The 27,838-nt window shown below is 53.7% G+C and overlaps 1 protein-coding gene across 2 annotated transcripts; it reads left to right on the top strand.

The window, feature by feature from the left end:
* The first annotated feature begins 6,958 nt into the window (after positions 1-6,958).
* On the top strand, positions 6,959-27,347 carry LOC127022430 (uncharacterized). 2 transcript variants are annotated; one of them, XR_007767344.1, is made up of 14 exons: positions 6,959-8,042; positions 11,872-12,088; positions 16,549-16,706; positions 17,066-17,167; positions 17,966-18,163; positions 18,554-19,113; positions 20,154-20,427; positions 21,124-21,334; positions 22,519-22,667; positions 23,577-23,690; positions 24,525-24,728; positions 25,436-25,529; positions 26,503-26,697; positions 26,822-27,347. XR_007767344.1 is itself a non-coding variant. In XM_050906022.1 (13 exons), the coding sequence occupies exons 1-13, from the start codon at positions 7,172-7,174 to the stop codon at positions 26,564-26,566; spliced, it is 3,216 nt and encodes a 1,071-aa protein (XP_050761979.1). In that variant the 5' UTR covers positions 6,959-7,171; the 3' UTR covers positions 26,567-27,347. The 2 variants fall into 2 exon arrangements, 1 of the variants encoding a protein (XP_050761979.1); XM_050906022.1 differs by having other exon boundaries at positions 26,503-27,347.
* Positions 27,348-27,838: the final 491 nt, after the last annotated feature.

Raw genomic sequence — 27,838 nt, forward strand, 5'->3', positions numbered from 1 at the left:
GGATGTGACCGGTGGTGCTGGGAGGCAGTGGGCAGAGGCTCGGTGGGGGAGAAGGGCCAATACAGCCGGTACAAATGCTCTGGGCTGCTGATCCGTCCCATCTAGCCTGCTAAACCCCATCCAGCGACTTTTTCAGTCCCTTGTTTTGCAATGTAAAGGCTGTCCCCAAAGCACTCTCACTTCTTCAGCCTGGATCTGCAGTGAGTATTTGATCTCCTCAGGCTTTTTGCCTTTGTGCCATGACCTGACAGAGGAGGGAGGAGAGCCTTCCCGAAGGCTGGTATGGCGACGCTCCTCCGGGATAGACTTGGAGGCCATAGTCTCTGCTTTGACCCCCTAGATCTCCTTGGCTTTTCTGGGCTGAGTTGCAAGTCCTGTGGGGGAGTCTTACCCTTACCACAGGTGGGTGGGGGGCGAGAAACCCCCCGCGACTGGGCTGAGACGGTCTGCCAGTTAAATATCCCTGCTGCTGGGCTGGCAGAGGTACACAAAGGAGCATTTTCTAACTGCTCCACACCCACTGTCCTTTCACTGGGACATGTGCCAGTGAGACCCCATGGGAAGCACAGCACCTATGGATGTAGTCTGCCAAGAAAAGAAAACAAAACAACTCGCAGCAGACCTCTCAGTTCATGACTGTTATAGGCAGCGACTGGGGAAGGAAGAAAGTTGAAGTGGATAAATAGTACGGATTTCCTCAGGATTTCATCTAGAGTGGATGCAGGTGAGCCGCATAAAGATGCCGAAAATAGCGTCCAGGCAGACAATAACCGCTCGCCCTCGAGAGGTGCCAGGACGGGAGCTCTTGGAGCAGGGGTGGGTTCGGCAGGAAGGACAGGTAAGGGCCACGCTCTCACCTGGGGCAGCAGATCCCTCCGGAGGGACAGCATCCCCCAGAACTGGGCTGCTTGGCTCGGGAGTGTCACTGGGTCCCATGGGACAGGGTCAGTCACACGCTTTTATTCCTTGTATTCTCTGATCCCAGCGCCGGTGGCTGTCAGGGTCACCCTGTGTTTGGTGCTGTCCTTCCGGGCAGGATGCCGGTGGTGTTCAAAGCCACCCGCCAGCCCTTTGCAGAAGGGGAAGGGGACAGGGGGAGGCTGCAGCTCGTCTTGACTCTGCCCCTGCGGTCTCCCCAGGCCCTGACATCTGATCCGAGGGGTGGGGAGCATCTCCCGGCCGGGTGCTGTAAGACCCCCCCTGAGAACCTCCCATCTTGGCCCCCCTGATGGGTACATCCCCCCTCACCCAGCAGTACATGCCTGGTGTCTTTTAGCCTGCAAGCAACAGGTCAGCAGCTCCAAAAGCACTTTGTTATAAGCAGCGAGGAGATCTCCAGAGTCGGGAGGGCAGCGCGTTAGACTCGCTTTGCAGCAGCAGCCTTAGAGGCAGCGCTCGCTAGTTGAGAGGTATCACTGCAATGTAGAGTAGCGATAAAAATGGAAAGGTCCTGTTAACTGCGGGGCGGGAGCTCAGAGATGTCTCTGTCGTGACAGCAGAGCAGATGTTTGGGGAGTGCTGCTCCCCACGCAGGCTCGGACTGCGCCGGGTCCTTCGCCCACACTGCCGAGGGATGTCGGTGCCCGCGCAGACACATGCTGGTGATTGCTGTGGGTGCTGGCTGGGGCGCAGCCCAGGATCCCACCGGCAGCACAGGCGCAGGCAGAGCCTGGCAGGCAGCACAGCAGCGTTGGCCGAGGGGGTTTGGTACAGCCCCGCTCTGCGAGGCTGAGCAATGCTTCTGGGATGCCGGGAGAGCTGCTGAGGCAGCCTGCAGCGATGGGTGCGTGCGTCTGCGTGTGCAGCAGAGTCAGCTTGTTCCTTGTACAAACCATTTGGAGTGAAACCAATAAACACTGAGCTCTCTGTGCCTGCGTTAGTCAGCGAGCTGAGCCTCATTGCGCGTCTCTTCTCTTTGCCTCTCTGAGTGCTGTCCCTGCTCCACGTGCCCAGTGGCAGCTCAGCCATGGCCACCCAACCAGCAGGACAGGGCACCCGCGGCCACGGCTGACCACCCAGAGACAATGCCCACAGCCACGGGGAGCCCTCCACACCCCTCGGTGCTGCAGTGCAGTGGTGAGCACCCGCCACCAGGCACCCACCCCGTGCAAGCTCATGGTGGTTGATATCACCGCAGCCACCGTCCTGGGTCATGCTGGGTCTGACCACATCCCTGCCTTCCCCCCAGCCCGGCGGTGCACAACCCACAGCGCCCAGTCCGGCCGCAGGGTGGGAGTGGTGGGGGGCCATGGTGCACCATGCTGGGCATGAACTTGGCCAAATAGCCCCAGGGGCTTTGCTGGAGAGAGCTGGAGCCAGTTCTGCCCCGGCTGGTCCCGCATGGGTCCCACCAGTGCCCCTCAGCTGCAGGGGCACCAACGGGTGCTCCTGCTTGTCCCCCATGCACTCAGGATCAGCCATCTCTGACCTCCTCCACTGGCTGCAAGTCCCACCCCGCAGTAAGACCCATCTACCGGAGTACAGGCTGGCCGTGCTCCAGCACCTGAACAAAGCGGCTTCCTCTGCTGAGGGTGTATTTTTGACACGAGAAAAACGTGCCCTAGTACAGCATCTGAGCCTTCCAGGTTTTTCCTGCCTTTAATAGGCCCAACCGGCAGAGCTTATTCAGAATACAGGTAGGAAATATATTCCGACAGTGAGGTACGTTTTCCTAATGAAGTCGTTAAAGGTTTTGCAGGGCTGTATACGCTTGTCCTGCTGAGCTCTGCCTTAGCAAAGCCAAGCCACGCCGTGCTCACCGTAGGTTGGAGAGCGTAGACGTGGCTGTGCCCAGGCCACCCAGCTGGCAGACACGGGGACACACACCCCCACCCCCACCCCACCCCCCGAAAGCGGTGAGAACTGCAGGTTTCCTCCTGGTGCCTCCTGGTGCCATGGCCCAGAGTTGCCCAGTGCTGCAGACCCACCTCCCGGGCAGACTGGACACAAAGGGAATTGAGGTACCAGCCATATGCTTTAGCACGGTGGCCACGAACGGGAGGTCCTGCCCTGTCACCCCTGCGCTGCTTCTGTCTGGGGGCCAGGTTCTCCCCCACCGGTCCCTGCTCGTTGCACGGGCAGCAGCCCCTTGCGGCGGCAGCTCCGCAGAGGCTCCCTTCATCTCGCGGCAGGACGTTTGGTCTTCTGTCCCCAAATCTCCCCTTGCTCTGCCTCCCCACAGGCTGGTGGGCTACGGTGTGGCTGGAGAAGGCACGGACGGGAGGAAGGAGCTTTCTGGGAGTCCAGGCTGCGCTCCCCACCAGAAGGACGGGAGCCTGGCAGTACAGAGCAGCAGTGGGTGAAGCGAGCACCAGGGCTGAGCACGCAGGGGAGGCGGAGGGTGCGGGGACCCGCCGCAGGCGTGACAGGGAGTCGCTCGAGTCTGATTGCGCCACGCGGATCCCAGCAAGGGATGAGTCAGGGCCCCTTCTGGGTAAGGGTGTTTCCTCTCCCCAACAGCTCCCCACCTCCCTTTGTAATTCCAGAGCCTCATGATTGCATAAATACAACGCCTCCAAAATGTGATCATTAAACTGAATAAACGCTGTCAGGAGGAATATTGGCTTTACTACCCTGTTGTTGAGCAGCCATGCAGAGCGCTCAGGCCCAGCAATCAGTTCTGTGTGCTCAGGGAGTTCGTTTTGCTCAAGTCCCGTGTGGGAACTGCCCCAGTGCTGCTTTGGGGACGCGCACGCTGCCGGAGTCTGCGCCGGAGTCTGTGGGAAAGCTCATACTGCCGAGGTCCCCCCTCCCTGGGGTGCAGATGCCCTCGCACTGTTTTGCACCCCAAGGAGCACTTGAGGGGCGTATCCTGCCCCTCGTGGCGCAGCCTCTCCTCCAGGAATAGCTGTGGATCCTGTGAAGATACCGGGGCTGCGGGAGCACAGGTCCCCCCAGCCCAGCCAGCAAGACCTGGGGGAAATGTGGCCCCTCTGGCAGAGCTCCCCGCCTTTGCTCTGAAGCACTGGTTTCCAGTTACAAGAGAGAGGAGGACACCAGACTGCTGAGTCACGAGCAGGAGCCTACATCCGGCCCAGCTGCGGGAGCTGTGGCTTTGTCAAATGGGTGTTTGGCACCGAGTCCAGCCCAGAGCAGGATCTCCGGGACGTCCTCCTCCCACTGAGTCCCCGTGTCTGGTGGAGCGGGGCAGTAACGACATGCATCTCCCCATGGGGAGATCCAGGGAAGGGGGACTGGGCAGCCCTATGAGCAGGTCCGGGGAAACAGGACCTGAGAGTTGATGGGGAGGAAGAGGAAGGCCAAGCCTGCCTCCTCTCTGTCGCCCAGGGAGTGGGGTCCCAGTGCAACTTGGGGGGCTTAAAGTTCCCCCTGGCCAGGTGTGCTGGGAGATGTGCAGCAGGTATTTGCTCTTCCCTCTACATCCAGACAGGCTGGGCACTGGATTCTGCACAGCAGAAACACAGCATTGGGACACAGCGGCTCATGGAAGCTGCAGGGACCAGTCCCATGGGAAAACCCTGCCGCTGCCACTGGGGCAGGCTGGGCACGGCCTCCCGGCACCACCATGCAGACCTCCAGCTCCTGGTTCAACCACTGAGGCTGGTGCAAGGAGAGACACAAAGTCCTCCAGCACAGTTGTGCTGCTAGTCCTGGCTGGGGAGTTCAGTGGGGTCAGGGGATGGATACACAACTGGTAAGCATCTGTCTGTTCATCCATCCATCCATTATCCACCCATCCATCCATCCATCCATCCGCCCACCCATCCATCCACCCATCCCACCCCGGGAGAACAGCTGGGAAGAGCCAGAGAAGGATTTTCTGGGACACGGGGATGAGTGAACTTATTTTGGGGATGGAGCCTCGTGAATGGCTCTCCCTCCTCCCCCTCCCCGTCCCGTCCCGCCCCGACCCACCCTCCCCGCTACGGCCCCGGCGGGCGGCGGTGCCGGCGCGTCCGTGGCAGCGAGCGGCGGTGAGTGCGTGGGGCGGCGGGGCCGTGCGAGCCCCCCCGGAGCGGTCCTGCTCTGTCCGCTCCGCCCGGGGACAGCCCGGCCCGGCGCGGGGGCTGCGCGGGGGCTGCGCGGCGGGCAGTGCTGGGGATGCGCAGGGGATGCGCGGGGGCTGCGCAGCGGGCGGTGCGGGGGATGCGCGGAGGATGCGCGGCGGTGTTGGGGGATGCGCGGGGGCTGCGCGGCGGGCGGTGCCGGGCAGATGCCGCTCCCGGCGGCCCGGGCTGAGCCCCGAAGCTCCGCTCCGGGCGCTTCGCGGAGCCCCGCCGGCAGCCGGGCCGCCTCCCCGGGCCTGACGGAGGCTTGGCCCCATCCCCGGCCCCATCCCCGGCCCTTCCCACCCCGCTCCGGCCGCGGCCGGGGCTCCCGCTGCCCTCCGCACCCCGGAGCGGGGGCAGGCGGCTGCCGGAGTCCCGTCCCGCTCCTGCCCTGCCAGTCTGTCCGGCTTTGGCGGGGGTTATTTTTTTTCCCTGCTGTTTTCTCCGATTTCTGGTGGGTTTCCTTCTGTCCAGGGGAAGCCCCTGGACAGGAGCTCCCCCGTGTGTTGTTCCTCCTTTCTGCTGCCTTTAACTGAAATGGGGAGAGACCGTGGAAATAGGGCACCTGTGGGGATGGGTTTGGCGGGGAGAAGCTGGTGCGGTTTCTTTTTCTTTGGAGGCTGGGCAGGAGCAAGAGCCTGCCAGAGCGGGGATGTTGCTAGTGATTTGGGGGATGAGCTGTGCCTGAAAGAGGACGGAGACCTTTTTGATAGTGACCATCTAACAGAAGAGAGAGCCGCGCCGGGGCTGGTCCTGTGCGCTGGAGGCATGAGGCATGTGTGCGCTTCTCCATCTTCCGTAGCCTGAGAGCAGATGAGTTTAAGGGCTGTCAGGCACAGCAAAAGGGGAAGGCGTTCCGAGGCAGAGTGGCTCAGGGTCATCTCTCCATCGGGGTCTGTTCTTTTGTGGCATCGCTGTCAGCTTCGTGCTTTGGAGTTATTGCAGTCTCCTCCTGTTTGGGAGGAGGCATCCGTGCACTGGCATTAGCTCAGGTGGCCGTGACAAATGGGAGCGTACTCGCTCGCAAGCCTGGGTGTTGATGTCCGTAGCTGCAAGTTGTGATGCTACGGTCTCACTGCAGCTGGCACTTCGCCTAAAAAGGACTGCAGGTATCCACCCACGCCGCAGTTACCCCTTTGGGCTGCTGTGATCATCAGCCGTGACTTTAAGCAGCTGGAGGGTTAGGTGTGCTTCTGATCCATCAGCCCTGCGTGGATGGGGCCCCGCAGCACAGGAAGGAGGCCGGCCTCCGGCATCCGTGCTGGTAAGCATTGCACGGGCTGGAAATCTCCGCGTGTCTGATCTGAGCTGGCCAAAGACTGCAAGGAGGTCCATCTAAGCTCAGCAGGTGATGGTACGGCTGTTCGTGGAAACATGTCTGGAAATGGGGAAAACAAATCTCACTTTTTTTCCAAGTGTCTTAAATTGTCAGTTCCTCCCCACTGCTTATTCTGCAGACTTACTCTGCATCTGCTGGAGCTGCAGCAGGGTTGGTCGGTGTGGTGGCCAGTGGAGCTGCTCTGCGATGCATGCGACAAGAACTCAGCCAAAGCCACCTGTCCTCTCTTTCCCCACCCTCACCTTGATGGAGAAGATGGTTACTATCATCTTTAGTGCCATTTTGTGTTAATTCCCGTGGAATAAATTGGACTCAGGGAAATAGCTATTAACACAGACACCGTACAACTTTCAATGTTCACACAAGTCTCTGGGTTTATGAACACTGAAAACTGCTGGCTTTGTCCCATGGCAGTCGCTGTTATGCGTCTTGATAAACCTCTGAAGAAACACAGGGAGGGAAAAGTATAGGGCTTTAAGGCTGTTAAATGTCACTGCTGTGTTTCTGTGTTTCCTGACAAGTTTTTTCTTCCCTCCCCCCCCGACTTTTAAAGGAGCTGAGCTGGGAAATCTCTTGTTCAGGCCATACTCAGTCTGATTTTTGCAGGATTGCTGCTTTGCTTTGCACACTAGAACTCCCCGAAGAAGTGTGCCTGCCTCTGCCAGTGCCTCTGCCAGTCAGCAACCAGGTCGGAGGCCTTGCATAGCTGTCCTGCAACAGCCAAGTGGTGGCAGCTTCCTTCTGTGCTCTATTTGTGGCTGTGAAAAGGAGAGGCCCTCCTCTCCTCTAGATTTGAACTGAAACAAAAATCCCAGCCTTCATCATGGGAGGTATCTGGCTGGTTGGATTGATGGTACTTTTGTACGCCTGGTTTCCCAAGGCTGCTGCTCAGAATCTCATAAAAAACCCCAGGGACCAGAAAACAGAGCATACCCTCTTGATTAATGAAGTAAATGCTGATAGCCCAGGAGAGGACACTTCTGAGTTTGTGGAGCTCTATCACACCAGCGGTCAAACAGCCCGCTTGGATGGCTACTATCTGGTCTTCTACAATGGCAATGGAAACCGAGCCTACAAAGTTTTAAACCTCCAGGGCAAAGTTACTAACGGCCAAGGGCTCTTTCTCGTTGGCTCCTCTTCTGTGAACCCTGCTATAGTTATTCCTAAGAACACTATCCAGAATGGTCCTGACGCAATTGCTCTCTATTATGGAAAAGGGAACTACAAGGAGGGCATGAGTGTCACAAGCTATGGACTAGTAGATGCCTTGGTCCATAAGACTAAGAAGACAGACAGAGCAGATACGCTGGTCAGGGTACTGACCCCTGGCAGAGATGCCTTCCTGGAGGACTCCACCTTCAGGACCATGGATGAGTCAATAGAAAGGTGCCGTGGGGCAGATTCTCAGTGGATCTTCCAAGTGGCCATGCCCACCCCAGGCACAGACAACCACTGCATCCTAACTTCTCAGCTGAACGCATCTGCTGTCCTGATCAGTGAGGTCCTTGCTGCCTCTTCTTCTGAAGAGTTCGAGTTCGTAGAGCTTCAGGGTCCCCACTCCACCATGCTGAGGGACATTGTTCTGGTGCTGATCGATGGTCGGACCAAAGACATTTATTTCACCATGGACGTTTACGGCAAAACCTCACTGGATGGGCTACTTCTGATCGGTCCAGCACAAAGCAAAACCCCAGGTAAGGACTGCATTTTGATGACTACCTCAGAGACGGGGGAGCGACCAGCCAAGCTTGGGGCTGGAGGATGATGTCATTTTTTATTGCTGTTTGGTGTTCTGAGAGATCAGTGAAAATGTGACACAGAACTCAGTGGCAGATAAAAAAGCAAATCAAATGTTAGAAATTATTGGAAAAGGAATTATGTAAAGCAAATTAAATATTAGAAGTCATTAGGAGAAGAGGAAAGAATGGAGGGCATCTTTTATGCCACTGTATAAATTCATGGTTTGCTTGTATCTTTAATTGTGTCTTGCGTGGTACAATACCTTAATCTTAAAAAGTATATATTAGAATTGGAGACATTCAGAGAAGGTCAGCTAGGGTGGATGGTGCTCTGGAAATGCTTCCACAGAAGAAATAACGAAGTACACCTAGAAAAGGGAAAGCTTAGGAGGGCCCTGACAGAGGTTTCAGAAATGTGAGTGGCCTGAAGAAAGTGGACAGGGATTGATTGCTTACCCTTTCCCCTGGTACAAGAACTAAAGGGCATCAAAAGAAGGTAGAAGGAGGTGGTGTCAGGACAAACAAGTGGAGGCGGTATGTCTCGCAGCGGTGGTAGACCTGCAGAGCTCCAGGTGAGGGATCTGGTGGAGGTCAGAAGACCACGTGTGCTTTTGCTGCTCGGGAGGACACGGTTCTGCTCCCAGCCCTGTGGCCAGCCTGCCGCGGGACCCTGACTGTGCCACGTGTCCTTGAAGTGTCCCCCTTCTCTATGCGTTACTTGGTGGTCATTCACAGCAGATACATACTCTTCTTGAAAAAGCACGAGGGCTTTTCTTCTGTTGTGCCATCTGCAAATGTAGGTCACATGTGTATCAGGCTGTGTGAAGCTGCAATCTAAACTTCCTCCCAACGTTCAAAATTTCTTCCAGGCCACCAGAGGAGGAAGAAATATCTTGTTATTTTGGGCACCTCAAAAGAAGATTTTGGCAGCTGGAGACACTGACTCTGCAAATGTCTTGTGTAATTCACTGACTCAGGGAGTATATTCATCCCTTACAAAATTGGTTCCCATAAAAATAAAAATACTTTTGCAACTAAAACTTTCTTTTTTAAAGCAGTTGAGCTCCTTTTTTTACAATTCAAACTGCTCCAAATACTCTCTCGCCAAAAGTAGAAGAGCTGATTGTCCACTTGGGCTCTGCTTTTCTCACCAGGAAAGGTGCTCTGCTCTTTCTTCTGGATGAGCTGGGGCTGTTAGCAGTCAACAGCTAAGGGGGCTCAAAGAAAGCAATGAGAAAGCACAACCAGTTTGCAGACTAAGCAGGAAATTTCTAAGGATTATGTTTAACTCTTCCTCAAGGCTCACTCAAGTCAAGAAGGTGACTGGAGATATGCTTTGGCATTTTTTTCCAATGAGGCTTTGTCAAGATGTGCAAGCATACTGCACACACATTTTTGTGGAAGGTTTTCCCCCAAAAAACACCCAATGACACTGTGTGATTACATTTTAATCATCTTAAAAGGATACTTTCGTAGTGACTCCATGCTGAGCACTCTGTGAGAAGTTGATTTAACCTGACCACTTCAGATTTGGGACAGGAGCTCTTAAAATGGCCCTGGCTGTTAGTCCTGTCTTTGTATGGCTTGTCTGCCTATCACTGCAGAGAACTTAAAGCTGTGAGAGCCCAGAGTGAAAGTCCTCCCTTGACAGATGCCCGTGTGAAAACTTTCAGTTGAATCATAGGATGGTTTGGGTTGAAGGAACCTTTAAAGATCATCTAGTTCCATCCCCCCTGCCGTGGGCAGGGACATCTTCCACTAGATCAGGTTGCTCAGAGCCCTGTCTAACCTAAGGTCGAACACGTCCAAGGATGGAGCATCCACAACTTCTACGGGCAACCTGTTCCAGTGTCTCACCACCCTCATCGTAAATCTTTTCTTCCTTATTCTTCTAATCTAGAGCTACCCTCTGTCAATTTAAAACCATTACCCCTCGTCCTATCAGTACAGGCTCTGGTAAAAAGTCTGTCCCCATCTTTCTCATAAGCCCCCTTTAAGCATTGAAAGGCTGCAAGAAGGTCTCCTCAGAGTCTTCTCTTCTCCACGCTGAACAACCCCAACTCTCTCGGCCTTTTGTCATGGGAGACATTCTTCCAGCCCTTGGATCATTTTCGTGGCCCTCCTCTGGACCCGCTCTAACAGGTCCATGTCTTTCTTGTGCTGGAGACCCCAGAGAGGGACGTAATACTCCAGGTGGGGTCTCACGAGAGTGGAGTAGAGGGGGAGAATCACCTCCCTCGACCTGCTGGCCACACTTCTTTTGATGCAGCCCAGGATACAATTGGCTTTCTGGGCTGCAAGTGCACATTGTCATGTCCGATTTTTCATCCACCAGTATCCTTCTCTGGAGGGCTACTCCCTATCCATTCATCACCCAGTCCGTACTGATACTGGGGATTGCCCCAACCCAGGTGTAGGACCTTGCACTGTGCCTTGTTGAACTTCATGAGGTTCACATGGGCCCACTCCTCCAGCCTGTCAAAGTCCCTCTGGATGACATCCCTTCCCTCAAGTGTATCAACTGCATCACTCAGCTCGGTGTCATCCACAAACTTGTTGAGGGTGCACTCACTGCCAATGTCATTAATGAAGATATTGAACCATATTGGTCCCAATACAGACCCCTGAGGGACATCACTTGTTACTGATCTCCCTTTGGGCCTCGATCTGTTGACTGCAACTCTTTGGATGCGGCCATCCAGCCAATTCCTTATCCATTGAATAGTCCATCCATCAAACCCATAACTCTTCAATTTAGAGACAAGGATGTTGTGTGGGACCGTGTCAAAGGCCTTGGAGAAGTCAAGACAGATGACGTCAGTTGCTCTTCTCTTATGCTTCAACGCAGTCGCTCCATTGTAGAAGGCCACCAGATTAGGCAGGCAGGGGAAAAATAGTCCCTTGGGCAGGGGTGCATCAGGGCTAAGGCACAGCGCTGTCCCTTAGCGTGCAGGGGCCCTGGTGGCACTTCTCAAGGAGTAACCACTTCTCCTCACCCTTCTGCTTCTCATGTGATTCCTCCTTTAACGTTTGTTCCCTGGAGCCATTTACGCAGGGAGAAGTATTGAAATATCAGCAGTCTGCTGCTTTTTAATGTCCTCAGCAGTTCCTGCTGGGTGCTGGGGAAGTAGCTTGTGAAGGGAATAGTAAATACGAGGAAGGAAATTGGGAAGCTCATGAAATTGGGAAACTCCACCACACCTCAACCTTAATTCTGTACGCTGGTATCTTGGGCCTTTGCTGAATGTAAGTGTGTATATACGTGTGTGTGTATGTGTAGAGTGTTTGTGTTTGTAAAAACCATGGACTGTTAAATGCTAGAATAAAATGTAAATTCTTAAATATTTTTATGTAGTATTAAAGTAACTGCTACCTGAAAGTGGATTTTGCAGATCTCTTTTAGAATTAAAAATTGACTTTACTGTAGACAAAGTCACATCAGCACTTGCTTTCCAGTTCCCCTGCTTATGCACGAATCAGCTCCTCTGTTCACAGAACCAAAATAGCAGGACGAACTCTGCTCAGATTTCCCCCTCCAGCCTCCTCCACGCTGTGGATCTGGCTGCGAATGGGGAAATTCAGGCTGAGCGAACGTGAGAAATGTTAGTGAGCAGAAAGATGGGGCAGCAGATGCCAAATTTTCAATTGCCAGACAACCCCAGCCACTTTCTGAGTTCCTGTGTCCTGCTCTCCAGGACCAAAGAGATGCTGGTTTCCTACATAGTGGGTATTGCTCATGTGTTGCTTACGTGCCATCGTTGTTCCTTTCCTTGCTGGTGTGCAGTGGATCTGCCGTTCCCAGAGAACATCACCCGTCCTGTCCTCAGAGGTGGCCCCAATGCCATTGCCCTCTACAGAGGCAACAGCAGCAGTTTTGACCTGGGGAAGGCACTGCCAGTGACCGGTCTGTTGGATGCCTTCGTGTACACAAGCAACGAGGAACCGAACCCTGAGCTGCTGGAAATCCTGACCCCTGGCAGACCTGCCTATGAGGAAAAGCGGTGAGAGGCTTCTCGCTGGGCAGGACTGGGAGGAGAGTTTGGCACCAGAGTCACCCTTGCCTGCTGGGGTCACCTCTGCCTTGTGCCCCAAACCCCATCAGGACGGGAAGACAAGTGCCACCTCCAGACCAGGGTCTCCTCATAGTGGTACTGAGTCCCAGCCTTTTTCCACCACCTGGTCTAAGTTTGTAGGTGTCCCCCTCTCCACAGTAGTCCTCGTGCAGCTGTACAGTTGCAGGATGAAGTACTTGAGGAGGAATTTTCTGACCAAATGATTGCTGGTTATTATTTTATAATTTTAATTATTTATTGTTTATAAAAGTGTAACAGTCCACATAATAAATTTTCCGGTACCACTTTCAACAAGAAAAGGTTTTTCTTAGGTTCAGGATGGAATTTCAGGTCAAAATGAGGGCGAGGGAGGGACTTCAGTATTGCTCACCTGACCCAAGAGGAAATACCTGCCCTGCTTCATCCAGACCATGGACTGGAAGCAGGGTTACTGTTCATTCTGGGTTGAGCCACTTTCTTTTTGGGGTTTGGGTTTCTTTTTTTCTTTGTGGGTTAAGGAAAACATTAGTAACCTCAGACTTTTGTGAGACATGAGAACTGTTTCCTTCACATTTGAGGCATGCTCTACTAACATGGACTAAGAGGACAACAGAGTGGGTAAAGGACAGTGGAGCAGGTGGAGGAGCAGAGGCAGTGAGGTGCCATGCACATGAAGATGGGGTGGGATGTGTAGAACCAGGCAATAAGCAAAAAAATCTGGGCAAGCTCTTGTCTGTGGTGTTGATGGCAAAGCACCAGACTTGACCTCTGTGTGTAACGGTCAACTAAATACCAATCATAGAATCATAGAATAACAGAATGGTCTGGGTTGGAAGGGACCTTAAAGATCATCTCGTTCCAACCCCCCTGCCATGGGCAGGGACACCTTCCACTAGACCAGGTTGCTCAAAGTCCCATCCAGCCTGGCCTTGAACACTTCAGGGATGGGGCATTCACAACCTCTCTGGGCAACCTGTTCCAGTGCCTCACCACCCTCACAGTGAAGAATTTCTTCCTTACATCTCGTCTAAATCTCCCCTCTTGCAGTTTAAGGCCATTACCCCTTGTCCTGTCACTACATGCCCTTGTAAAAAGTCCCTCTCCGGCTTTCTTGTAGGCCCCTTTAGGTACTGGAAGGCTGCTATAAGGTCTCCCCGGAGCCTTCTCTTCTCCAGGCTGAACAACCCCAACTCTCTTGGCCTGTCTTCACAGGAGAGGTGCTCCAGCCCTCTGATCATCTTCGTGGCCGTTCTCTGGTCTCGCCCCAACAGGTCCATGTCCTTCTTATGTTGGGGGCCCCAGAGCTGAACGCAGTACTCCAGCTGGGGTCTCACGAGAGCAGAGTAGAGGGGGAGAATCACCTCCCTCAACCTGCTGGCCTTGCTTCTTTTGAAGCAGCCCAGGATGTGATTGGCTTTCTGGGCTGCAAACGCACATTGCCGGCTCATATTCAGTTTTTCATGCACCAGTACCCCCAAGGCCTTCTCGGCAGGGCTGCTCTCAATCCACTCATTGCCCAGCCTGTATTTGTGCTTGGGATTGCCCGACCCATGTGCAGCACCTTGCACTTGGCCTTGCTGAACTTCATGAGGTTTGCACGGGCCCACCTCTCCAGCCTGTCCAGGTCCCTCTGGATGGCATCCCTTCCCTCCAGCGTGTCAACCGCACAACACAGCTTGGTGTCATCGGCAAACTTGCTGAGGGTGCACTCGGTCCCACTGTCCATGTCGCCGACAAAGATGTTAAGCAGCGCCAGTCCCAATACTGACCCTTGAGGAATGCCAATTGTCACTGGTCTCAGCTTGGACATCGAGCCATTGACCGCAACTCTTTGAGTGCGACCATCCAGCCAATTCCTTATCCACCAAGTGGTCCATCCGTCAAATCCATGTCTCTCCAATTTAGAGACAAGGATGTCGTGCGGGACACTGTCAAATGCTTTGCACAAGTCCAGGTAGATGATGTCAGTCGCTCTTCCCTTATCCACCAATGCTGTAACCCTGTCATAGAAGGCCACCAAATTTGTCAGGCACGATTTGCCCTTAGTGAAGCCATGCTGGCTGTCACCAATCACCTCCTTATTTTCCATGTGCCCTAGCACAGTTTCCAGAAGGATCTGGTCCATGATCTTGCCAGGCACAGAGGTGAGACTGACTGGCCTGTAGTTCTCCAGGTGTTCCTTTTTTCCGTTTTTAAAAATGGGGGTTATGTTTCCCCTTTTCCAGTCGGGGGGAACTTCACCGGACTGCCACAACTTCTCAAATATGATGGATAGTGGCTTAACCACTTCATCTGCCAGTTCCCTCAGGACCCACAGATGCATCTCATTAGGTCCCATGGACTTGTGTGCCTTCAGGTTCCTTAGATGGTCTCGAACCTGATCTTCTCCTACGGTGGGCAGTTCTTCATTCTCCCAGTCCCTGCCTTTGTCTTCTGAGACATGGGCAGTGTGGGTGGAGCACTTGCCGGTGAAGACTGAGGCAAAAAAGTCATTGAGTACCTCAGCCTTCTCCATGTCCTGGGTAACCAGGTCTCCCTTTTCCTTCCAGAGAGGGCCCACATTTCCCCTTGTCTTCCTTTTATCACCAAAGTACTTATAGAAGCTTTTCTTGTTGCCCCTGACATCCCTGGCCAGATTTAATTCTATCAGGGCTTTAGCTTTCCTAACCTGATCCCTGGCTGCTCAGACAATTTCTCTGTATTCCTCCCAGGCTACCTGTCCTTGCTTCCACCCTCTGTAGGCTTCCTTTTTGTGTTTGAGTTTGTCCAGGAGCTCCTTGTTCATCCACGCAGGCCTCCTGGAATGTTTGCCTGAGTTCCTCTTTGTTGGGATGCATTGCTCCTAAGCTTGGAAGAGGTGATCCTTGAATATTAACCAGCTTTCTTGGGCCCCTCTTCCTCCAGGGCTTTATCCTATGGTACTCTACCAAGCAGATCTCTGAAGAGGCCAAAATCTGCTCTTCTGAAGTCCAGGGTAGCGAGCTTGCTGTGCGCCCTCCTCGCTGCCCTAAGGATCTTGAACTCCACCATTTCATGGTCACTGAAGCCAAGGTTGCCCTTGAGCTTCACATTCCCCACCAGCCCCTCCTTGTTGGTGAGAACAAGGTTCAGCATAGCACCTCTCCTCATTGGCTCCTCTATCACTTGGAGAAGGAAGTTATCATCAACACATTCCAGGAACCTCCTGGATTGTTTATGCCCTGCTGTGTTGTCCAGGGTGGTTGAAGTCCCCCATGAGGACCAGGGCTTGTGAACATGAGGCTGCTCCTATCTGTCTATAGAGGGCCTCATCCACTTGGTCTTCCTGGTCAGGGGGCCCGTAGCAGACCCCCACTATAATGTCACCTGTCTCTGCCCTCCTTTTAATCCTGACCCACAGGCTCTCGGCTGGCTCCTCATCCATCCCCAGGTGGAGCTCTGTGCACTCCACTGGTCATTGACATAGAGGGCGACACCCCCTCCTCATCTCCCCTGCCTGTCCTTCCTAAAGAGCGTGTATCCTTCCATTCCAACACTCCAGTCACAGGAGCCATCCCCCCATGTCTTCATGATGCCAATGAGATCATAGCCCTGCAGACGTGCGCACGTCTCTAACTCCTCTTGTTTATTTCCCATGCCACATGCGTTTGCACGTTTGCAATGTCCTGGCTCTGTAGCTGGAGGAGATTCACCCTTTCTGGATGGGCCTGTGAAAAGACCTTTTGAGACTACAGTGGAGTCAACCGCATCAGGAAAGGGTGTAGTTTACTCCCATGACAGGGTCACCACTTATTCACAGCATATTCCTATTCCTTCCTTTGCTCGTCTTCTGCCCACTTGTGAAACAAAATCTGCACTTGTCCCATAAGGAGGTGGTCTCCTTCCCTGAGGAGCTCTGAGGAGCTCTTCTCTGTGCAGCTCCTCACAGTGGGGCTTCATAGAATCACAGAATCATAGAATAGTTTGGGTTGGAAGGGACCTTTAAAGGTCATCTAGTCCAACCCCCAATCATCCTCTTCGCCTTTGAGTTGAGGGCTCTTGCTCAGGCATTTCATCCTCAGGAGCTGCCTTTCCAGTTTCTCTAGCTGCACCCCATCATTCTTCCCAGTGGTCCCAGGCTGAGCCCGAGTGTGTCTGTACTATCTTGCCTGTCTTCAGATCAGTCAAAAAAGCAGCCAGTGCTAGAAGAGAAAGGGTTGGATGAAGCCCGTGCTCTTCTCTCTCAAGATTTAGTGAGCTCTTGGGCTTTTTTTTGAGACAAGGAGGTACTGATGAGGATGGGATATCTCCCCAAACCTTGTGAAGGGAGAAGACTATAAGTGCGTGGTTTCACCCTCTGGCGCAGGCAGGTGTGACTGGTGTGTGAAGAGCACTCAGGTCTCTGGCTGGCAGGTCATGTTTTCTTTCACTTACATGTCTGTCTCTTGCAGGCACCAGCTGGGACATGTGTCCATGAGCCAGTGCAATTGCTGCTCTGTGACCCGGGACTCCTTGTCCTACGTCCTCAGCAGGCCCACCCCTGGCAAGTTCAATGATTGCCCCAGCAAACGCTTCAGCCAGACTCTCTCCTTCTGCCTTCATGTAGCAGGTGGGTATTAGTTGTTTCTGCTCCTGTAGGCAGGACCTCCTAAGGACAAGAGCATGTGCACAAAGCCAGAGCTGTCCAGGAAGACCACCCAGAGTCGTGCTGGGTTGTGTGAACGTAACACCAAAGGAAACGCAACTAGGACAGCTGACAATTTTCTGCAATATTTTTCTTCATGGCAACCCATGCCAAGCTGAGCTTCTCCAGTCTTCATTCCCACACCCAACTGCTCAGGGTGAAGAGAAGCCTTTTCGGGCCCTCTGAGTGATAAGCAGGAGCTGAGCTGCACCCATCCCAGAATGAGCTGGATCCCATGACCACGGCTGCACTGGCTGGGTAACAGTTGGCTTTTTGTTTCTTAGATTGCCAGGAGTGGCTCCTGAAGTCAGAAGAGATTCTCATGACTCTGGTCCAGGCCCTCGATGGATCCTGCAGCTGTGGAGTCTCTGCTGCCTACTTCAAAGGTGAGCTGGGCAGGAGCAGGGCAGTCCAGGGACCACCGGTGGTTAATGCCCATTCACTTCTGATTTTCAGCCCTGTGTTCCCTGTTGCATTGCGTCCTCCTGGCTTGGATCCCAGCTAATTTGAACCTGGTGCTGATGACAGAAATGTCAAGTGTTAGGCAGAGCATGGGGCTGCTCTTCCATGTTCCACAGAGCGCTCCCATCTGCAGCTCCACCAACACACATCAGTGCTCATCTGCAGACCACCAGCTATTTTGTCCTTGAGCATTTGCAGTCAGACAGACGTGGCAAGAAGGTTGACATCTCAACTAGGAGTTTGTTGCCTACTTGACCTTATGATCCATATGAACTAAGCCAAGTTGCAGCAGAAACGCAAGTGGACTTACTGGTCTGCGTTGCTTTTCTGATATCCCTACTAGGTTAGTGCACGAGTGTGATGAGCACATGCAGACACATGAAGAGAAGACCCATGACTTTGCAGCCTGCGTTGTCAGCAACGTTACGTTTAGCTTATGTTTAGACACCCCCCAAAGAGACCGTACTGTTCGCTGTTGGGACTACAAGGCTTCAAAAGGGTGAAAACAGTATCTGGGTATGCTGTGTGACTTGGTCCCAGGGCACCCCTTGGCACAGGCAGAGCTCACAGCATTGTGTGGATGGTATGAGCTGCCCTGAGTCAGTCTGACCAGGAGGGCAGTGGTGGTAGAGATGAGCTGGTGAGCTCTGTGTCTCTTCCAGGAGAAAGTGGGTCTTTGGCGGCATGGGGAAACTGAGGCAGTTCTCTGCTTGCTTTTGCAGAGCCAAAGGCAGCCTGCCAGGACCTGGGGCTTGTGTTCACCACTCTGCTAACTGCTAAGTCAGAGGACCAGCTGAGCAGCCTGCTGCTAGCCTTCAAGACCTTCCTAGAGACGCCCAGACTTGTGAGTTTTGACAGAAGGAACATCACAGCAGAAAGCTCCTGCTTCAAGGATATTAATGTGCCAGACTTGCCTCCAGGTACCAGTCATCGTTCTTGCAGGTTGGGGGATACGATGTGTTTGAGGGTGGACATGTGGGTCTAGCTCTCCTAGAGGAGGGAGATGTCCCTCCCTCCATTTTCCCACCTCTGGCAAAGATCTCTTCCAATTCCATCGCATCCAATTACTAGAGCCCATATTGCTCATTATCTGGAATAACAGCAAGCTCTGTTGTTACAGCTGGTATTAGCCAGAGTATTGCCAGGCCTCTTCGAAGGAGTATAGAGCACACAGATGATAAAAAACTGAGCCAGCATCCTCAGTCCACTGCTGAATTTGGTCTCACCCCAGCAAAATAGTGTGCAATGTTGTGTTGTTTCCCTGGGGCTCTGTGCTTAGGCCCATATTTGTGACATTTTTGCTTTCCAAGGTGTCCCATCAGAGATACCAGAAGGGACTCAAGAGCCTTCTGTGCAAGTGGCCGAGCTACTCATCAACGAGGTGAACCCAGACAACCCAGGGGGAGGAGAGGATGCAGAGTACATCGAACTCTTCTACACTGGACGGACACGCTTTGACCTCCAGGGATACTGGTTGGTCCTCTACAACGGTAAAAATAGCCGGGCCTACCGGGTGTTGGACCTGTCTGGATACCACACAGATGAGCTGGGTTACTTCTTGGTGGGGAGCAGCACCATGAGCCCAGCACCCATGATCAGGCTGCCCCCCAACACCATCCAGAACGGGGCGGACGCTGTGGCTCTCTACTACGGCAACAGCACCCTCTATGCGGTGAACATGGCTGTGACTGCAGAGGGGCTGGTGGACGCTGTGGTGTACACATCCCGAATGCCGGAGAAGGCAGACCAGCTGGTCAAAGTGCTGGTACCAGGGCAGAGCATCCTGTACGAAAATGATTCTCACAGCACCGAGGATGAGTCTCTGAGCCGCTGCCACAGCCTGAGCACAAAACTCCAGAGCAGCTTCCAGGTGGGTTGATGGCAGATGTCCTTTCTCCATCCATAGTCACTGGGAGGGCAGGGGTCGTGTTTCAGTATGTCCGTTATTTGGGAGAGCGGGGCGTTCTGGTGAGCCACATCTGCCTCCTGCCATCTGCTGATGCTCCCACCAGCCCTCACCTCCCTGCCCCGTTCACCTGCCGTTGTTGGCCAGGTAACAGCTCCCTGCCCTGTGCAGCGTGGCTCAGAACCAGGAGATCCCTGAAGACAGCTCACGTGCCACCAACCCCAGAACGGGTGAGTCTGCTTTTGGGCAACGTCCTGGACTCTCAAGTTAGCCCAAGCCAGATGTGGAGCCACCTCTTCACCCCCATTTGTTTGGTGCCGCCTTCGGGATGTGTGGCACAGCACGTCACGTCCCTGAAACCCAGCTTCCTGCAGGGCCGATGTGTGAAGGACGTGCCTCGACCACGGGTGTGACTGATTTGTGTTAGTTCGTCTGAACTGTTCCTTTTTATTTCAAAATGTCTAGTTTCAGATAGTCGCCCTGAAGGAACATGACAGAGTATGTACGCTTGTCCTGCACAAAGCTGGGTAAGGGAGGGCTTTGCTGCTCCACTGCTGATGCCTGCTGGGATCAGGCCAGCGCAGAGGTGTGCTCACGTCCAAAACTGGGGCAATAAAACTGCTCTAGAAGCAGAAGAGGTCTGCTGGCAGGAGGGAGGTGCATTTGCAGTGGGAGAGGACCACAAGGAAGTGATGCTGTGGACTGGAGACACAAGTGTAGAAGTGGTCCCAACAGTAGGGAAAGAGAATTGTTCCTAGTCCCGAGGGTGGGAGTGAAGGCAGCGATGGGGATGCGTGGTGATGGGACCCTACAGTCAGGACAACCCATGAGCAGATGGTGGGAGTGAGGAGCAGCTGGTGTCAGGTAGAACCACCATGTCCTCTTCGGGCCTCACCAGGGAGCCGTAGGAGGCATGAACAAGAGGTAACGCCATGAGCAGCCGTCGCTCCACCTGAAGAAATGGGAGCAGCAGTGGTGGCAGCAGCTTTTATGTCTCCCCGCAGGTGACCATGGTGACACCACTGGGGGAGAACTTCTGCAGCAGCTCCTCGGCACCGGTTCCTCCTGCCGTCCGCATCAGCGAGCTGTGCCTGGCCGGCGGCACTACCCCCTACCGCTTTGTTGAGCTGGAGGGGAAGCCTGGCACCAGCCTCAGAGGGCTCAGCCTGGTCTTCTTCTTGGGGAAGGAGGGCAAGGCACGTGCCAGCATCCCACTGAGGGGCACTGTCGGAGCCACGGGGCTGTTCGTGTTTGCGCTGGATGGACGGCACGGGCATGGTGAGGCTGATGGCACAGACCTGGCATGTGGTCTGTCTTCAAAGAAATGGGCAGGTGGTTGAGTGGCTTTGAGGAAAGGGATGGAGGAGGGTGCATGGCATGGGGAACAGCTCTTCCTTGCCCTTCCTGTCCTTTATTCCTGTTTTTTCTCTCTTTGTTCTGCCTGGGCTGTTCCATCACGCTCCTGCTGAGAAGGTGCTTAATCCTCCTCCGTGCTTCTGCTGAGCTCCCCGTGCAGGGCAGAGGAACCAGGAGGACTGAAAGCTCCTCCTGCCGGTACCAAGACAAGGGGGCTTTCAGGAGAAGCAGGGTCCGCCAGGACTGTTGGGTTGTTCACTGATGCCATGTTCACTGATGCTCCCTGAGCCCTGCAGTGCTGCTGCCTCCTCCAGGTCCTGAGGTGGTGTTTCCTCGGCACATTCGTTTATGTTGATTTATTTTTTGTTCACTTTAAGTTCTGGCTGGGCTGCATGAAGAGGACTCTGCATCTCAGAGGAACCTTGAACTTTTTGGAAACCTGTGTTCACAGCAAGCAGTCGCTTCTTTACAGCTTTACTTGGCCTCAGTCACCACGATTATTTTGTCTCTCGTTTCTGTTCTTGGAGTTCTCCTCGTTACCAGCTTGTCCTGTCAGGCTCAAGGCTCAGCCTAACACTATCTAGATGTTCACCCCACCTATTCCCCTGGCATTTCCAGATGGGACAAACCTGACTTTCAAGGACATCTCTGCTGCTAGTGAAGGCTCCAGCACTATTGCTGTGTACAGCACCAGCTTGATTCCTGATGGCACGAAGGCAACATCAGAGAACTTGGTGGATGCCTTGGTTTACACATGTGAGCCCAGCACAGCTGGAGGACACTTGGACTTCCTTGGACCATCTTACGCTGTGCCCTGCAAGGATGACAGGTGAGGTCGCTTCTCTGGGAAAATGTCTTTGGGTTCCCTGCGCCCAGAGCCTCCGGCTGGCATGTCGCTGAGCTTGCTGCCTCGTCCTGCCTCCTGTACAGCTGAATGCGTTCACCAGCGCTGTGATGAAAAACAGAGAGGTGCGTAGCACATTGCAATGGAAAACGTTTCCCTGCCCTTGGCATAGGGAATTGAACTTTGTTCCTCCACTGCTCACTTCACTTGCTTCCCCCAAGGGATATGTATGGCATCACCTGAAGGAATGCAGCCTTTAGAGATAGCAGCCGTATATGCTTCTTTGCCAAACTTTTTCTTTAAAAAAAAACAGCAAACAAACCAAACAAAAAAGGATGTCCCTGTGAGCAGCGGAACAAAACAAAACCCGACATCCCTTTCGCTCCTAGGTGGACTCAACAACAAATAGGGCTGAGCCTTTCTCTTGGTGAGAATACTAGCAGAGTTCCTCCTGTCCACAAGACCACCTCTGTTAATTAAATCTGTCCTCCTCAAGTCCTCTGCTCCCCTGTCCCATGTGGTGTGACAGGAGGTTCTGCGTTCGTAGCCTCCCCTACAAGCACGCGTGCATAGAGTGCAGCCCCACGTGCATGGTTTTCCCGGGAAACTGAGATGTCCAGCTTCTGGCTGGCTGCAGCGTTGTGCTGAAACCTCACCAGGGTGGTTATTCACAAGGTCAGGGCAGTGGTCTGGTGGGAGAGCTCACATGGGCTGACTCCAGGCAGCCTCTGTCAGTCCATCCCTGAACGACAGCATCCAGAAAAGCTGGTTCCTCACGCCATGACCAAGTTTCTAAGCCCTGGTGTGGGGAGGGAAGCAACAGGCTAATGAAATGCGGGGGCAGATGTTGTGTAGCTTGGAAACCTCATTATCCTGGAGGACAAACTCTTAATTTTGGGAGGCTGGCTGTAATGAGGCAGCAATCTTACTCCTACAGAAGCTACTCAGACCAAATAGGTTTGCCTTGGCCAAGCGCAGGTCTTCTCCAACTGGTGGGGTTGGCTGGACCCATCTCTGTGATGGCTCTGTGAAAGCTGATTTCAGCTCCAGCTCCAGCAAACTCTCCATCATCCCCAGCAGCGTCAGGAACTGGGGACCAGGGGGGATTTGTGGTTGGAGGTGGGAAGAAAGGTATGTGACGTGTTGGTGAGCTCTGACTCCTCTTCTAGGGACAGGCCCGTGTCCCTGAGCCGTTGCGCCCACGGCAGTGCCAGCGCAGAACTGCAGTTTGCCGTCTCAGACCCTACCCCTGGTCTGCAGAACAGCTGTCCCCAGGACGCCTTCGCAGTGGATCTCCACCTCTGCTTCCTGACACCCAGTGAGTGGAGCTGGGTGCCCCCACTGGTGCGGGGTGGGAGGACTGGGACGAGGGGCTGACCCCAACTTCCCATGGCATGGGAGGGGCATGCTGCTGGGGACCCTGCTGTCTCCCAGCCGTGAAAGTGGACGTGCTGGGGGAGAGCTGGTACAGACACCCATGTGTTGATGTGATGCCGCCATCCCAAGAGGGCAGCCTCGCTCACAGCTTCAGCGTGTGCTCGTGTGAAGGTGGCCACGTATTTCATTGGAGACATCTCTGCTCAGGCAGGGCTGAGCCCTGCTCGGGATTTCTTTCTGCAGCGTTAGATTTGCAGCAATGGCAGGAAAGCCCCCCAGGTCTCTGGTGATGGCAGGGGCACGGTCAGGGAAAGTGCCAGCAAACCCTCCCGTCCCAGCCCATCCGCGGGAGCAAAGCAGCGTGGGTCAGTCCTGACTCCGGAGCCAGCAAGCAAAAGTACAGTGGGGTCTCCAGTCCCTGCAAAGGCCATGCTTGGATCAGCTTGGGGCAGTCAAGACCTGGGTAAAATGAAGCGGAGGTTCCTCCTCCTCCTCCAGCCTCCTGAGAGGGGCAGGCATTGGACCTCTCCCTCCTCTCCCAGCATGAGAGACCACGCTATACTGGACCGTGTGGTGGGACATGTGGGGCATGCCTCTTCCCCACTCCCCTGGGAGGCTGGTGAAGGAGTGAAGCTGGCGTACGTGGTGGTAGAAGGCCAGAAGTGAGGACTCGCCCTGCAGGAGGGGGGCAGAGGAGGATGGGATGCAGAGGAGGGTGGGATGCAGGCTCTGGAGGAGCTTTGCTCCTGAGCTCAGGCATGAAGCCAAGTGTTTTGGAAAGGGCACACAGCTGGGAGCTTATTAACAGCCCCGAGCTGCACCCAGAAAACCACGTCTCCTTTTCCTCTAGACTGTTCCACGTGGACCCTGCACCACAGGAGGATGCTGGAAAGCTTGGGAAGGGTTTTGGTGAGCTCCCTAGAGCAGAACTGCTCCTGCGGCGTCTCTGAGCTCTACCTGCAAGGTTGGTGCCCTGCTCCGCTCACCCGGTTTGCAGTGCCCTCCTCCCTCACCCACCCACAGCTGCTCGCCATCAGGATGGTCCCTTCTCAAGCCCAGCTTGCAGGCTTGCACTCGAGTGAGGGGAACTGGAGGAGACGTGGTGGGTACATGGGATTTCAGCGAGGAGAGCAGGAGAGAGCCTGACACAGGCTGCTTACTAGAGGAAGGGCAAGCTAGAGGGACTGTGAGGAATGGGAGTCTCTGATGGTGCCTTGAGATGTCTGCCAGACAAACTGAATATCCTAAACCCGCAAAGCAAAAAGCCGTTTGCACTCTAGAGGACTCCGGTTCTCAACTCTTTCTCTATCAGACTCCTTCAGTGGCCTATACTTATTCGAAGTACCTGGACCAAGAACTCACTTCTGGAAGTCTTAGGGACCTACAGCTTTTGAGGGATGGGAAGAAATGTTTCCTATTTTTTGGCTGATTTTGTAAGGAAATGAAGGCTTTGCAGTCATGCTTTGTCTCCATTGCCCAAACACCTTTTTGAGCCTTTGAACAATTTCAGACAACTCTCACCAATGGGTAGAGATGGTGAAGTTACCAAGTGTAGTACAAAGTATTCTGCTGGGTTGGGAGGACAACTCCAAGTCCCTTTTGTCACCAAAAGAAAGGTTGAGCATGTGCTCAAGTTACCTGCGATACAGCATGGCGGCGTGATTTCAGAGAGGTGGCGAGAAGAGGGTGAAGAGCATGGGAGCAGGAGGGTGTTACTGGAGCAGGGCATGGGAGCAACGTGTTCCTGAACAGCTGGAGGGTTTCCGACCACCCAAGATCCACTGTTGTTCCTCCACAGAGCTGAACCTGACGTGCGTGGGCTCCCTGGTGAAGATCTGGGGCCAGGTGTGGGCTCGGCAGCCGGAGCAGCAGCAGTCCATCGAGACCTGGCGCCAGGGCTTCCTGGCCAGCCCCCACCCCATCTCCGTGGATGGGAGAGTGTTGAAAACCAGTTCTGAGTGCATCACCCCAAAAAATGCACTGTCTGTGTTGCACAGCGGTGGTGAGTAGGAGGCAAAGCTAAGCACAGCGAGCGGGGCTGGGGCCAGGGACCAAGTCTCTGTGTGAGAGCAGCAATGCAGGGCAAGCCACCAGGGACCTCTGGTGATGCTTCCCAAACACAGCTGCCTTCTAGAAACTGGTGGGTCATTACGAGAGAGGCAACAACAGTCAGTTCCTCCGGTGTGATGGGGTAGTCAGCCTTATCATGCCAATACCACTGGAAGTTTGGGTGTCTAAATCTTCTCGTGAGACTGGGCTTCACCAGGGACCCCCTTGCTTTTGGAGCTGTTGGACACACAGCCCAGAAGCCCTGAAGCTCAATTGCTCGGAGCAGCAGCTGGCACCCAGACTGGAGCTGGCCAGAGCCGGCACATGACGGGGGGTGCAGCCAGGGTGGGTAGAAGAGTGGCTCTCCAGGTCAGGAGGCTGGGACAGCCCAACCTGTTGTTGCCCAGAGAAGTTGTGGGTGTCCCATTGTTGGAAGTGTTCAAGGTCAGGTTGGAGAGGTCTTTGAGCAACCTGATCTAATGAAAGATGTCCCTGCCCACAGCAGGGGGTTGGACTAGATGATCTTTAAGGGTCCCTTCCAACCCAACCCAACCCAACCCAACCCATTCTGTGACTCTCTGATTCCATGGCCTCCTGGTGGCACCCTGTGCTGGGAAAGGTCATGACTACAATGTTCTGTCTTTGCCTTTGCACCCTCAGCTTCCTTCCAGGGCTGGGAAATCGCCCTGTTTGTCATGGGATCTCTCCTGCTCGTGTTCTTGTTGATCGGCCTGGCATTTTACTTCATCAAAAGGTGAGAAACCACCTTCCCATCTGCCTTGCATCTCTCACCCTCTCCTTCGCCAGTGCTTCCTCTCTAATCGCTGCGCAGGGACGTGCTCTTTCACTCGGGTGAACACCTACATTCAGATGCTGCATCCAAACACTCCAATACGTTGCTCCTAATTTTTGCAGCAAAGCCCCTTTGCTTTTGATGTGGCAGACTGTAGGTTCTGCAGGATGTTAAGATAGCCACCAATAAAACCATGGATAATGCTAGGCATGTCAGCGGGCACAGTGTAAAGGCCATCAGTCTTACAGCATGCTGTGGTGGGAGAGGAAAAAGCTGAAGGCTCGTGGCACGCAAGGGGCAGTGAGAGATGATGCTTTGGCCACAGGGAAGAACTCTGCCTTAGAGCGGGGTGGAAGCAATGGACAGTTCAGGAGTACCTTGATGGGAAACAGCTTTCACATTATAACGTGACACCACTTTAAATAATTACTTGGCGTTCCCTAACGTCAGCAGGCAAACAGCAGCTTAACACTCAGGCTGTATGTTTGTCTGAAATAAATGCTACAGTGGATGGTTTATTTAACCAGCCCAGGTGATTTATTTCCATTAATTTTTACTGATCTTCTTTCATCATTGGATAGGGGGCTGATGTGCAAGAGTTAGAAACGAGGAAAGTTCTTAAAATACATTTGGGAAATAGAAAACTCAGTATGTATTTCTTAAAGGAATTTAAAATATACTGTAAGTCAGATTTAGGGAAGCTCTTTCAGAAACCAGGGTGGTTTTAAGTTGATATACATGTGCCAGGTGATCGCAGGTGTTCTGCTCCTGGTTTTCCCCAAAACATTAACAGAGACCTTAGGAAACTGTGCCTGCTGAAGGCTGGTCATCCAGCCTCTTCATTTCAGGTGCAAAGCTGAGATGCAGATTAGCTGCCTTGTGCAAAAGAGCGGAGTGACTGATCTTGCATTTTTCTTTGTCTGTTGCTTTTCAGACATCCCCAAAATTACACCAACATCGAAATGAATGACCGCGGGGAGATTGCAGCAGACTTCTAATGCTCCCGGGCACAGCTGCAGCGGCAGGGTCTAACAGCACTGGGGCCAGGCATGTGTCTCTGTGGGGGGCAGACTGGTTGTCCAGCTCCCCCATCCACCGGGGTTGCTGCAAGGACCTGCAAAATGCCCAGGTGTATATATACATATATATATATATGTGTGTGTATACAACTCTGTGTGTGTGTATGTATGTATGTATGTGTGTGTGTATACAAATACCTGAATTATTTTTACACTTCTAAATTTTGACCTCAGACTCAAGGAGTTCAAAGAAACAGACTGGGGACGACTTCTGCTAGGCACAGTTTGTGCTAAGTATGATGACTAGAAAGAAAGAAGCCTGCTTGGCTGATGCAGAGGAAGGACATGCTCTGTCTCCTCTCGAGATCCACTGCTGGGTGATGAACCAAGGCCACCCCCCAGCAGACCTTTCCACCCAGCAGGCAAGTCCAGTTTCTAGTCCCTCTGGACTCCACTGCTGCAGTGAAAGTACATCAGCCCCACTCGAGCCCTTCTCGTCCGGGCAAGGGGGTTCTCAGCATCGTGCCCCTCTCTGCTTGAGCAGCTCTGTACCACCAGCAGCCTGCACTAGGGAGAGCCCTCGCTGCTGGGGACCACAACCAGGAGGCAGTCCTGCCCAGAAAAAGGGGTTAGAGGAGAGGCGAATACCCAGCTCATGCCCAGCTGCAACTCTTACTTGTTTGGTCCTGCCCGTATCCTGGCCAGACAGTGGGCAGGAGCAGTGCCAGACTCCAGATCTGCTGAGAATTTGGAGTGAGGAAGGTGACCTAGGTGGAATCTGCTCAGTAAAAGATTGTTTCTTACACAAGTGTGATGTATCCCTAACGGTGCAGCGGCTGATGCCAGGCCTCCGGTTGCATCCTTCTTGTGTGGAGCAACGGTCTCACCTCATGGGTTTGAGCACCCTGTGCAGCTCTGCGCATGGTGGCAGGGCCCAAGACAGATCTAGCCTGCTCGCTGGTGGGGCGAGGGATAGGTAAAATGAAGAAAGAGATCCCACACTGTTTCTGAACCATGGTGTACATAGATTTTTACTGAACAAGGCTCTGCAGAGGGAGGGCACGAAGCATTTCTGTGATTGATCATTACGGCACTGACCCTCATGAGAGGAAGCCTCACATTTTCTTTGAGATCCACCTCCCCGCTGTGTCTCTCTTAGTTGCATCTTCTACTTGCAGGCAGCCTGCCTGCGCTGCTGAAGTCCATGGGCCACCAGGCAGCTCCAGCACCAGCCGGGATGGGCAGCACGGG

Source organism: Gymnogyps californianus, chromosome 15 (genome assembly GCF_018139145.2).
Source record: "Gymnogyps californianus isolate 813 chromosome 15, ASM1813914v2, whole genome shotgun sequence".
NCBI lineage: Eukaryota > Metazoa > Chordata > Aves > Accipitriformes > Cathartidae > Gymnogyps > Gymnogyps californianus.

What these genes read in the sequence shown, in the direction of transcription:
- LOC127022430 (XM_050906022.1), top strand. Translation starts at nt 7,172, where the DNA reads ATGGGAGGTATCTGGCTGGTTGGATTGATGGTACTTTTGTACGCCTGG. An exon ending in AGCACAAAGCAAAACCCCAG is followed by an intron (nt 8,043 to 11,871) that starts GTAAGGACTGCA and finishes GCTGGTGTGCAG; the next exon opens with TGGATCTGCCGTTCCCAGAG. An exon ending in TGTGCCAGACTTGCCTCCAG is followed by an intron (nt 18,164 to 18,553) that starts GTACCAGTCATC and finishes TTGCTTTCCAAG; the next exon opens with GTGTCCCATCAGAGATACCA.